This window comes from Grus americana, chromosome 3 (assembly GCF_028858705.1).
Source record: "Grus americana isolate bGruAme1 chromosome 3, bGruAme1.mat, whole genome shotgun sequence".
Taxonomy (NCBI): Eukaryota; Metazoa; Chordata; class Aves; order Gruiformes; family Gruidae; genus Grus; species Grus americana.
The window spans coordinates 55,377,884-55,391,113 of record NC_072854.1 but is presented as its reverse complement, the minus strand read 5'-3'; the positions used below and the strand labels follow the sequence as shown (position 1 = coordinate 55,391,113).

Sequence of the window (13,230 nt, the reverse complement as noted above, 5' to 3'; positions counted from 1 at the left end):
CTGGAAATGGAGCAGGGAACCTCACCGCACAGTCTGATCCTTTGTTTCAGTGACTGCATACAAGGGAGATGCTTTTTCATTAAACTTTAAAGCAGGTAGGTTTTAAACAGGTCAGGCTAAATGCTGTTTTGTGCTTCTAGTATGGCAGTTACTTCACAACTGAGGTGGAGTTTCATCTGCATAAAGCGGCTAAAAAAAATCTGCAAATTATTGTATAGCAATATGATCCTTCCGCACTCGTTTGTCTGTGTACAACGCAGAGTCGAGTAAGACACACTTGAAGTAAAAGGTCAACTGTAAAAAAAAAAAAGCATTGCCAGTGGTAGTTGGATCAAAAACCTGAACTGCAGCACTGCTGAAGCTTCTTTGGCTTTAGCATAAGTTTCAGTACAGAAAAGTAAATACCAGAAGTTCAGTATTTTGATAATCCCAAATTCAAAGGGTTTTGGTGTAGCCATTTTGAAACTGAATTGTGCCTGCCTGGTCTGATGACTGGTAGCACAGTTATCTCATGCCTTAATTTTCTTCATTTTGCTGGTCTTTCTCTCCGAAGAATATCAAAGAATACTATCAAGCACCAAATTACAATTTTTTTTATTATTACAAAGAAGCCTCTAGACTACAACAGGTCTCAAATGTGGCCTTCATCAGATTTTTCAGCATCACTATAGATGTAGAATATTACCAAGAGGTCTCAGGCCTCTCACTCAAGAGGATTTACAGGTTGCTATCTCTTTTTGTCTTAGACCTACTGGTAAAAAAAAGGATGTATGCTCCTAAAATCAGGTAGTGCTTTCATAGAAAGTGAAGGTGGCTGAAGCGGGCTCAAGATCAAGACAACTGAAGAGGTTGTAAAAAAGTCATGCAACGTGAGTAGGAGAAGCAATGTTTAAAAAACATCTTTTCTTGAAGTGTTATGTCCTGAAAGGATGTTAGATATGTTAGTGAGTCCCACAGGGGCTAGAGGAAGAGGCTTGCTGCTCTCGTGCAGGCAGTCTGGCTCTTAAATATGTTAGGAGCCAGCCCTGAAAGGCTGGGAGAAGAAGGAGGCCTGCCTGCACCCTGTAGGTTTTTACATATTCTCCCCATCCCCACCCACATCATTTGTATCTCCCCTTCTTTCCCACTGCCTTTGGGTGAGGAGGGGATGGAGAAATGGGAAGGTAGAATAGCAGAACTCAAAATTTTTCCTTTGAAAAAAATATACCTGGGAAATTCCTGATTATCTTCACGAGTTATTTGTTAGATGTCAGTGGATCCCACCCACTGCATATGTTCTTCCTGTAGTATCAGAGTTTATGACACAGAGTTCATTTAAATCTCTTAGACTTATTTTAAAATCATATGACAACAACAACAAAAAAAGCGTTTGTCCCGCTCACCAGTGATGAACTACATAAAATCCTTGACTCCCAAGGGTTTTCTAGCAATGATGTAAATGAAAACATTTTCAGGCTGAGATTCTCAGGTGAAAATCTGATTCTGAAACCTGGAACATTAAGAAGAATCTGAACTTTCAGGAGGCTGGTAATAAACCATAGCTATGGTAACCACAAGGTCCTTGGTTTTATTTTCTCTCATGGTATAAGCTGTTACTGAAAGTACAGGGCAAAGCAGATTCAAATGGGTATCAGTCTGTGTCCCTTTGTGAAAGACGTGCACTCTCATTTGCTTGTAGAAAAGGCAAAACCAAAAATGTTGCATGCACCATGTTATTTCATGATGCCTGCTTTGCAGATATTAGGTAACACGGTTTATTGCTAATGCTATGCAGTGCACGCAACGTACTTTTAGTGAAACATTTCAGTCTTTCGTAGGCCAACCTGCCCCTACCAGCAGGGGTGCAGTTTATTAAGTAAGCTAATCTGTTCTTAATTATAATGCCACCCGATAGAGTTTAACATCTTGCTTTGTAACATACACAGTTATTTTTTGCAAAGCAGGAGGAATTGCTGTAAGGCCTCTTAAAGGCTGCTTAGACTTTGCTAGGACGCAGTGTTCAACTGAAAAAGTTGTGGGTGGAGGAAAAGGATTTCTGTACTTAGTGAAGCAACTCAATAACTGAAAATTTGTGATTTTAATTTCAAGAAGTAATTTACAATATAGGTGCGCTTGCAGGAATGCCGTTGTTGCTTTTTGATAGAATGCACACATGCTTGATGTCTTAATTAGATAGGGGAAATAGTCTGCATTCTCTTAGAACAATGTTTAGCTATTTAGCGTTCGAGGTTTTTTAATAATATTTTAATTCTATTAAATGTGAAAGCAAGTGTGTAGAATAAAAATTGAAAGCGTTTCTGGCTTTAATCAAAGAAAAATGCTGCTTTCAGAGGTTACGCTTCAGCTTAATTCCATTTAGAGCATTATGTTTTTACTCAAGGGAAAAAAAAAAAAAACCCCAAAACAAAAAGAGATGTGATTTCTCAACCTGGAAATAGATCACAAACCCTTGGGTAAGATGTGCTGCAGCTGACATTAATGAGACAGCATCTGCCTAGTACCAATGCTTAAGCTGTTACTTTCTATTGTTATTTTTCTTTGTTGATTCTGTCAAGAGGGTAGAGTTTGTGTCAGAAGATCATGAGGAAAGAGGTGGGGAGAAGGCTTTTCAGACAATAAGAACTTGAGTCCATTCATTGTCTGGAGCATCACATTTCACAATAATTATCTGGGGATGCAGGCTGTTTCCACTTACCGTTGAATTGTGTGTAAGGTTACATGAGCTTTCCCCCGTACCACGCTGCTGTTTTCTATGAGTATTGAGACCTTTATACCCCTCTTGAGTAGGGCAGTACTGGAACACGGATTGCCACGCTCCTAATGCTTGTCAACCCAAGAGATGTAAGAGGTGAGAGTTGTTAAGAAGAGGGGCTTGGGATGTCCTCGGGGCCCACTGCATCGCCAAGTTGAGATCCACATGAAAGTAGGGGCTTGCTTCAGCAGCATTAAATAGCACAAACTCATCTCTGCAGGAGGTCCAGGCCAGCTAGCACATTTTTTCAAGAGGTTTTTGAAAATCTAAAACAAATATGGCTCACAGTCTAGAAGTGTGTACACAAGCAGACTGCAGATGTAAAATGTTGCTGGATAGTGAATAAAGCATTAACAAGCTAAATTTATTTATAGAGTAAACCTACTGGCTTCAATTTGGCCCACTTTCCAGACAGATACACTGAGGTTACTCATAGCAAGAACGCTTTACTAATTACATTCACTTTCTATAAAAATAATTTAAAATCCAATCAAACATGTCTCAGGTTCTGTTATGTGTTTCAATTTAAGCATGTATTTTTTTCTTTCTGCTCTGAGAAGCAGCACTGTCAAAGCAGAGATGCCCTCGTGGGGACACCTGGGAAGACATGGCGGTGCTGTCAGAAGTGACGCAGTGGGACTATCTGGTTGGGTTCTGCCACCCTCATCTCAGCCTTTTTATCTGTTTTTTTCCTCTGTGGTGGTGTTCACAAGTAGTTGGAAGATACATAGGAAACTGTAAAGCTTCCATGGACGGCAATACCAAGGCATGTAAAAGCGCTGCAGTGACATTTATTAGGAGATGGAAGAACTGTTATCACACCTTTCCCAGACATGCAGCTTTCTGGGGTCGTGATATGCCTCTGGATTCTTGCAGCTGCATTACAGGACAGCATCACAAACTCCAGAGCTCAGCAGTGATGAGGTAATTTTTTTCCTCGCCTGCTGCTAGATGGCTTCCCCTTCTTGATAATCAGCTGCCTCACAGCCCACTGCGTCCTCCTGTATATGTGCTAAGTACACATGCTTATCCAACAAAATAGCATGCAACAAATGTTACATGCAGACAGGTCCTTTAAAGAGGATTTGAACTAAGCTGTTTACGTGTTTCTTGGTCTTGAGTGTTTTGCAAGATACTTTAGCTTTTCTTCTTTCTTATACTCATGTTTACCTACCAAGCTCTCATAACATTCTTCAATGCTGAAGTTGTCTTCAGGGTTGAAAGTTTGGACAATTTCACTGAGGTGTTATTAACAATAATTTGTTTTTCCACATTGTTCTTCTACTCTAAGCCAGTATTTGTGGTTGGAAATGCTTCCAACCTTTTATCATTCAGAGGACCTTTAGCAACAGCCTGATCCCTTTTGACGGGATCTCCTGGAGATTTAGTATTTGGGAGTTTTATTCATTATTTAGTAACTGTTTGAAGCCTGTGTTTCTACAACTCTACATACAAAACACTTAGTGACAGTTATGCTCCACAGTTAAAATGAGCTGGTGAGGAATGCATGTCAGGTCAGGTCTTCAGTGAGTACATAAGGACTTCATTTGGATAAGAAAGAGAACGAAATAACAATATGCAGCATTTCTACATGTTCGTTCTAGTACTTCCGAGGCCCTTCTTTTACTGACTACATTATGAATATCTAGCTAGGCATAAATAAAATATGACTTGTGCTGAAATATAACATATAACTTTCCAAAGAGATAAAAGCTATTCTGTGATCATCAGCTACTAATTAAAAATGCATCAGGTCAGCAGGAAGTGTTTTAACACAGACTTTATTTATTGATTGTGAATGTTTCCACAAGAACACAGAACTGCTCCTCTTTCACCTCACCTCCCTAAGCTGTCATCATACTCTGCAATGCCATCTAAAGCCTCACTTTTCTTATCTTGGTGGTGGTGGGTTTTGTAATTTTGGGATGGTTACACTGACTTTAGAAGCCGTCCAAGTATTTTCTCCTTCTGTTTTTGTCCGACAATGCTGATCGAGTCAGGGTACGTACACTTGTTCAGGAGGTAGTTTACAACGGGGACCACCGGGCTGCAGTTGCAAACAACAGTAACACGAAGGCTGCTGTTGCAGAATTCTCTGTTGAAGTATTTGGAGCAGGCTCAAAGCAGCTTGGGGAAGGGGGGGAAGCCTCTTGCTGGGTTTGACTTCTTGCTGACAGGAGCATTTTATTTCCAGTCCTGTGGCTTAAACTTTATGATGATACTAAGGATCTTTTGGTGGAACTGATCATTCATATGAACATTATGATTCTTCTTTCCTTCCACTTCATTTTCTTACTAAAACTAAAAAGTACAGGAAAATTGTGATTTTATTATAAACTCTACCAAGTCTGCACATACCGGCCTTGGGTATTTCAAATGCTGTAATTCTGGAATAAGGCATTTCACTTTTCTTTACCAAGTATGCCTATACCACATTAAGCGCTTTCCGTGAAGTGCTTTCCCTGATGACAGTTACACGCCGTTGCTCACTGGCCCCTTCCTTGACCCCAGGTGAAGCGGGCAGGAAGCGCGGGGCCCGCGGGGACTCACTCCCCGCCGGGCAGGCTCGGGGGCAGGCGGGCGAGTGAGTTAACAAACCCCAGGCCAACGGGAGCGCCCAAACCACCTCTGCAGCCCCGGGGCGTGGGGGCCGCCTCGCCGGGCACTGCGGGGGTGGTGGGGCCGCGGCCTGCGGGCCTGGCCGGGCCGGGCGCGCTCGCCCCCTGGGCCCGGCGCTGACTCGCCCCCGGGCCCGGCCCGGCCCGGCCTGGCCTGGCCTGGCCCCCCACGGCCGCTCGCCCCGCGCCCCCTTCCCGTGGGCCGGGTTATGTAAGCGGTTCGTCCCCGAGCAGCAGCAGCAGCATCTGCGGGGCTCCCGCCCCTGTCTCCGCCCCGCTCCCAGCGCCAGAGAGGCAGGCGGCGGCGGTAGCGCAATAAAGCAAGTTTTGTCTCCTCTGAGGGGGCGGTGAGGTCCCACCGCCCTCCGCGCTCGCGGCCTGGCACCATGGCTGCGGCGTCCCTGGGGCAGGCAGTAGCCCCCGCCGCGGCGGCAGCCCCCCGCTAACCTCCCTTGGCAGCGGGAGCGGCCGCCTCCGCCGGCCATCCGGGCCGCGGCCGCCCGCCGGGGCCGCCGGAGATCGCGCAGCTCCGCACCGCCGCTGCCGGAGAGCGGCGACCCCCCCAGCCGGACCCGGCGCGGCACCATGTGGGGCGGGCTGCACCCCCAGCTCGGCTTGCGCGGCTACAAGGCGGGTAAGGAGCTCCGCGGCCCCGCCGCCGCTTGGGCGACCCGGCGGGGCGGGAAGGGATGAGGTTGGGGGGAGACACAAGGGCCCCGCCGCGGTGGGGCAGCGGTAGTGGGGCGGGCGGGCCGGGCCTCTTCCTCTCACTCCGCCGGCCCGATTCGCTCCGTGGTCCCCACAGAAACGTCTGAGGAAGCAGCTTCCTCCCCACCGCTGGCGGGAAGCGTTCCCAACCCCCCGGCGCCGTGAGGGGGGACGTGGCGGCGGGGCCTCCCGGAGAAGGCGCGGGGGCCGGTCCGACGCCGCCGCCTCGGCCCCGGGCTGCCCGTCTGGGGGGCTCAGTGTTTACTTAGCCGGACCCTGCAGTGGATAATAAAAGCTGAGCTTAACCTACATAATCTGTTTCCTTGTTATGGGCTTGCCTCTCCCCGTTTTGTTAGTATACCCTTAGGAGAGGCTGGAAGCGAGCTTCCCTTTATGCTCTTCGTTTTAAATTTAGACTGCATCAAATCGGTCAAGTCCTATTTGTTTGGGTTTTTTTTTTCACCACTTTTCTGTCTCTGGATTAATTAGAGCCTAGTTCTTGCAGGTTGTTAGGGAGACATTGAAATTTCACGCTTGGAGTTCGGTTGTTACTGGGGAGACATCCTATCTGTAAGCGATGGGCTAACTTTCAGCCGTAAAGGCTGTCAGAGCTGGGAGAGGAAAATAGGTGAATTGATTGCAGAGCCACATGAGCATTGCTTCTGGGCAGGTAAGGCTAGGTACCGACTCTTTTCAATGCCCTTTTCAAGATTTGAAAACGTTACCAGCTATATCACCTGCTTTACTCTGGCAGAGTTCCTGCAAATATTTTGTGATATTTTGACTCATTGAAGTAATCGATCACTGTGAAAGTCTGTGGTTCGGCTCTGCTGTTACAACTGTTGGAATAATTTTTTTTCCTTCAGAAATTTGGATTCATGTTTTAGTTTGAGGATTGCAAAATATGACTGCATAATGTGTATACAGTTAGTTGACATATTTAAATGGCAGGATTGTTTTGCTTTCTACTGTCAGGGCTTTTCTTGCAAATACAAGAGCTGCTAAGACGTTCTCAGCAGCTGCCTGAATCTTTACAAGTAGTCTAATGTTCAGTCCCTATAATGTGAAAGAAGACATTGTTCCTTTTTTCTCTGCTATTATTAAGTTATTAATTTCTATGTATAGCATGTTTGCCTTGTTGAAGTGTTGTGAGGTGGTGGGGTTTTTTTGTTGTGGTTTTTCTTTTGTTTGTTTTTGTTTTTAATGTTTCCTGAAGAAGAATGGAGTTATATTATCTTTATGTTACAGCTTGCAAAGATACTGGGTATTCTGAACACTGAATGCAGAGATTTCAGTTAATTTGATGGAGACTGCAGGAATTTAGGGTATTTCATTTTTTGATTATTTGTGTTTGGGGCAGGAATATTAGAAGGTTTTAGCACAAGCGCACACTGGCACTAACTGCAGACCATTGCAAAGATTGTTGACGTTGTTACATTTGTTTCAGAAAACTTTTGATTGTGCCATTCCTTACTGTGTCATACCCTTTTGTTGGGGGTCAAATAAAGTGTTTTAGCACTGTGTTGAATTTGTCAGCAATTTTGATCAGTCAGTTATTGAATGAATGTTTTACTTTCACTTGTTTGTCACAATTGTCTTTAAGATTTAAGAACTAATGTTGTGTATTGCTTTTCTTTCCTTCATCCCCCCTTTTCTTTAAATACTTAGGGTCAATATGAAGTTCAAAATGTATGTTTATCTATAAGCAGTAGAAGTGTAAGGGTAGCAGAGCTTGTAGAAAAATCTCTTAACTTGAAATAAGATATGCTAACAGAAGGTGATGGTTAATTAGAAAGCAAGTAGATAATGGTTTAACCTTGAGATATGATCTGTGCATTATAATTTCCAACATAGGAGTCCCTTCCTTCATCAATCTTACTTTGAAAGAGTTGAGAAGCTATTTTGCAGGATTCGTAATCCCTCTGAAGAAGAGGTAATTAGCTCCATGCAGGCATTTTAATGAAGGGATGATGGCTACTAAGATCCAGTGCTATTATATTATTGCCAGGTTACTTTTTTTTTTTTTTTGAGAAGGAAGCTGTCCATAGAAAAAGTATTTTGTTGCAGAACAGTAGAATCCTACTACTAGGAAGCAGAAGTTTAAGCATTTATTTTTCAAGCTGAAGGAATTTTTGTTTTGCCAAAATATGTTTAATTCTTTAATGGCAACTACTTGCTATGGATTCTGATTGTCTTTTAAACATTGGTGTGGCAGCATAACAGTTTATGACTCTGTATTCTTGTTAAGCTGTCTTTATTACTGAAAAGCATTCTATTTTGCTAGTTGTATTTTAGTTATCTATGGATATGGTTATTTAGAAGTCCTATTTTGTTTGAAAATCTTACAATTCCCTTACAAATCTAGGTGCCTACTGAAGAATTCTGTAACTATTTACACAGGGAATTATCAGATTTTCAGTAATATATGCAAATTAATTCTGACTTTCTTAAAATGTAACAGGCAAGGACACTTCTTGGGGAGTATTTAATTTGTGGCCTTCAGTTTTATTTGCTCTTGTCATTTCTGAATTGGTTTTGCTTTTCTGTTCAATAGGAGTGCATTCTCTGAAAAAAAATTTGCTATCTTGTTTGCATGCTATTGAGATTTTTTAATTTTTTTTTTAGATATGTGCTTCTTGTTTAACCAGTGGATTTAATGACAAAGTTTGCTGCCCCTGCAAAATAAATTCAGCTTCTCACAGTCTCAGTACCTGTCCTGAAAAAGGACAGGTATTCTATTTTTGGAATGTATACGATTGACTTACAGTCTTTCAGTCTTCTTGTACACATTTAACTGTTTATGAAAACCTTGCAGCATAGCTTATACCTCTATAAAGACAGCAGTTACCCACTGTGCTACAGGAATTTAAATAACTGCAGTGAGGGGCATCCAGCGTTTCAAGCCTTTTGCTTATTCATTTAGACCATCCTTTGAAATGCATGGTTGGTTAATAACTCTTTTAAGACTATGAAAGTGTTCATCTACATGTGTTGTTCCTCTGGGGCATGCAGTCATTCAGTTAGGCTATGTGTGTCCAACAGACACCTGTGGAAAGTGAAAGAAACACACTTTAAAATGAAATAACAAGTATTTATTACTTTCAGTAAACACTACCACCTCTAGTCAAGCTTCTTTCAATTGTTCAATATTACTAATAGTTGACCGCTACTGAACTTTGGCTGATGATAGCTGCTGATGGTGACAAAAGACAAGATGTGATGAAGACTAGAAGGTGCTCGAAAGGATGTGATTGACACTCCCTAAAAATAGTGGCCTGCATCCCTCTGTTCCTAGAGCCCTAGCAACGTGATTTGTTCGCGAGGCAAATCCCAGCCGTCGCCTGCGTTCTTGTACCTAACCTTGTTGGCAGCGAGTATGACGCATGTGAGTCCGAGAGATTATTTAATGATGTCACAATCAAAGTGTCAGCAGCCATAAGGTCACAACACATTGTAAGGCCGGCAAGGCGCTGCCTCCTTGGGGTACCCATGGAGTTCGCAGGCAGCTTCATGATATAGCCAGGGTGGGGAGGACGGGGCCAACAACACTCTTTTTCATCCTTTGGGGTGGAGGGCAGGGGGACAGAAATCCAATGGTTTCATTTCAGTAACAAGTTTTATTGGTCTGCTGTGACAGCTCTCAGGACATCTTGAGAAGGCAGGTTTATCTTCGCAGGCTAGGCAAGGCAATAAATGGTGAGTTAGTGTTACTGAGGGTAGACTTCAAATTGTTTACCAGTTATAAGTGTGTATATATATATGTATGTATATCGTGCATTGTAAAGATTGATTACCCGAGCTTAAAAATGTAGTGTTCCAGCTGCAAGACTGGCTGCTAGAATGGCCTTTGCTATCTTTCATAGATTGCAGTGACGTGAAATGACGTTCTCTGAGTGGTGGTGAACAGGAGTTACTTACTTCCCTTAAAAACAATACCTTTTTTTTTTTTCTCCCTCCAGGCAATTCACTTTTATGGACATAGCATCCGCTCTTTTAATGTGTACGAAACATGAATGTCTTAACTGCTTAGCAAGAAAAAAGTGATGGACGTAAGGGTTTACTGTATTGTTGGTCTTAGGAGTTAACAATTGTTCTAATCTCTTGTATGTTAACTGTATGTTAAATGTTTACTGACTGAATATAGACCTGTGGTTTTAATAATTGTGTGCTTTTAAAACTTTAATTAAAGGAAGTAGTAATTAGTTTACTGATTTTGAGAAGAATGCATTCATTTTAAATAGTTGTACAGAATATATAGTAAAAAGCAGCCTGAGCCATCATGTCTGCACTAGGGGATGGTGGTGAAGGAAGTGCTAGTTAGGATATGAGCACCTGTAGTTTCTCCAAAGAATGCCTAGGATTTATGTCCACCAAATATTGCTTGTTACTGTTTGAAACTATTTATGCTAAGACTTTAGCCAGGTATTTAATACCTGTTAAAGAACCCATGCGTGTCAAAGTATGGAGAGGTTGCCAAATACAGTAACAATGCATGGTGGTAAGAATAGCTGAAAGCCTCCTAAATCAAATAGTTTTTGCATGACTTCAAGTTGTAGCCAGGGGTGATCATCTGCCATTGTTGGAAGCAAAGCCTGTTTGTTGTAAACAGGTTAGTTAAAGAAGAGATAGTACTACATTTGTTCAGTATCAACTGCTCTGCCTTCTATACTCTTCGGATGGTTGTTTTTATCATATAACTTGCCTGCGGTTTAATAGTTGTAAAGTTAAACTAATTGTCAGTTCTTGTGCTGTTTGTTTTTTGGCTGAAAAGGTGCTGAGTTGGTTGTAGTTGTCAGTAGTCTCTCAGATGCCCAAATGTGTCTTGAAATTGTACTCTGACAAAGTCTCATTGTGGTTGTGATTAGCTTTAAAACATGGTCATTGTATTTGCTATGTGATTCAAAAAGTGGCTTTCTTACTGACTTCTGTGGTGGGTTAACTTTGGCTGGCTGCCAGATGCCCACCCAGCTGCTCACTCCCCTTCCTCAGCAAGACAGGCAAGAAAATAGGATAGAAAAGCTTGTACATTGAGATGAAGACAGGGAGATTGCTTACCAGTTACTGTCACGGGCAAAAAAAGCCCAAAGGTGGTTGGCTGGAGAAGACAAGGAGAATGTGCAGCAGGGAATAACTTGTGTAAATATACTCACAAGTATGCTTAGGTTTATGTTAAACCTGACCCATCATCCCTCATGTGCCCTGACACTGCTGACCCCTGTGGAATCACCCCTGAAGATGCTAGCTTTCCCCGAGCACTGTTCTCTGCAGCATCTGGCTTGGTTGCCCGGGCTTGAACATCCTATTGATTGCACAGCTAAGCACAAGTGACCTATTTCTCTGCAGCCAGCCATGCCATAAGTGACATTGCATCTTTCTGTCCTCATTCCCCAGGGATCTTTGCTGTTTTTTGAGAATCTAATGGCCCCTCTGTAAAAGGAGGCATTTACACAAATAAAATAAGGGCAAGTGTTGAGATTTTTTTTTTTTTCCTTTCAAGGTATGATAGTCCCTGAGATGTGGGAAGATGTGACAGGTAAACCCCTCCTTTTGCTTGAAGGGGTGTTTGTGGGTGGATTGCAGGGCATGATTTCATCTAACAGCTAAGATAATCTAGTGGGTAGATTCCCATATGCCCACCCTAGTACTTGTTCAACCTTATGGCAAGCTAATTTGGGGACCTGGACCAGGAGAATACTAAAGTTAAATAAATACTGAAGGGGGGGTTTACAGTTGCCTGACCCCAGTGTGAGGCATCACTGCAGGAAGCATCTGTGCTAGTGTCAGGTGGGTGCGGAATACCTGCAGTGAAATGGGCTGACTCTTCAGTCAGCTGATGGATTGTGGAAAAATCTCCTAGCACAATCTTGCTTCACCACTGCTGATAACATCAGGAAGTATATAGTTAATCCTTCGATTTACCATGAAGGCCAAGGAAGATTAAGAGAGAGGATCAGGAAAAAGTGACATTAATTCCACTGGACAGTGCAGCTTCTGCCAATTAGTGGACTCGCATACAGGTTGAAGTGGGTCCAGAATAATGGATAGTGACTAGAAAGGTAGTAGGAGAGTATCTCAGTCTTGCTGAGGAAGGGCAATGCAAGTAGTGTTAAGGAAAAGTCATGCTGCCTCTTTATTGATTAAAATACCTGAAGTAGACTTAGCAAATGCAAGTAGAAAAGCAAATGATACTTTTCAAACTTTCAACTTCCTAATATGTTAAGAGACTGGTGGTGTAGTATTCAGAGAAGAAACATTCTTGAATCATCCTGGAGTCAGATCTGAGATTCCTTATAAGGTATCGTTATGTTTTTATTGCCTGCTTTACTCCTTTTTGTAGCATAGTTTCCAGATGGTGTAGAAAGACGCAACTTTTTCAAATATTTCAGAATAAATAAGACTTTTTTCAAGTCTGTATTTCTTTAAAAGATGGTATCTTCTTTTCTGACTGCCTACTCTACAGCAAAGCTATTTATACCTTTTGACAATGCTGAACCTTTGGAGACGCTCTTATAGTTGAGAATGAATGCTTTGTATAGAAGTTCAGTGACTAGTGTTGATCAAAGGTCCAGTGGTTCTGTGAGTAATAAGAAAACAAAGTGGGAGTATAGTGATCCAGCTAGAAGCACTAAAGGCATTGAAAATACCATTACTTAAAACTTTATCACTTTTGCTAAAGACTTCATGAAAAACAAAGCTAATAGTTGCGATTCTGTTCACTTCATCATCTTAAATACCAAACTGATTGAACAAGGGCTTTTTTGTGGTCAGTAGAATTATTGTAATGTAAAGTTTTACATCAAAAGTGTTTGTAGTTGTGAAGATGGAAACACAAGAAGTACTGGCTTTGACTGGACGTATCCTAGGTAGCGTTGATGGTGTATAGTGTGAAGGATATGTATTTTTTTTTTCTTAACTACTGCTCCTTCTTTTTAAATTCCACAGTATTGTCCTTGTTTACATTGAATAGGTGTGAGTGGAAGCTGAGGAGCTGAGCATGGGGAGAAGTTATGTGTTGTCACATGAACATTGGAAGTTTGTAAGGAACATGTCCCAATTACTTCAGTGAAGTCAGAATTTCGTCCTTTTAACCCAAATGTAACAACGTGGGAACTTCCTTACATGATGTCCATACTTCTGTTAGCATGCACTAAA

General features: G+C 42.4%; 1 protein-coding gene across 3 annotated transcripts in view; it reads left to right on the top strand.

Annotated features, from left to right (window-relative positions):
* The window catches only part of CEP85L (centrosomal protein 85 like), a 155,156-nt gene that overhangs the window by 27,138 nt on the left and 114,788 nt on the right, over positions 1-13,230 (top strand). The window contains exon 1 of one of the 3 annotated variants that reach the window (XM_054819547.1): positions 5,642-6,004. The exons of the other annotated variants lie outside the window; for them this stretch is intronic. Within the exon in view, the coding sequence (XP_054675522.1) occupies positions 5,956-6,004 (49 nt within the window). The 5' untranslated portion in view covers positions 5,642-5,955. Of the gene's footprint in view, positions 1-5,641; positions 6,005-13,230 lie in introns of those variants that run through there. 3 annotated transcript variants of the gene reach the window in all.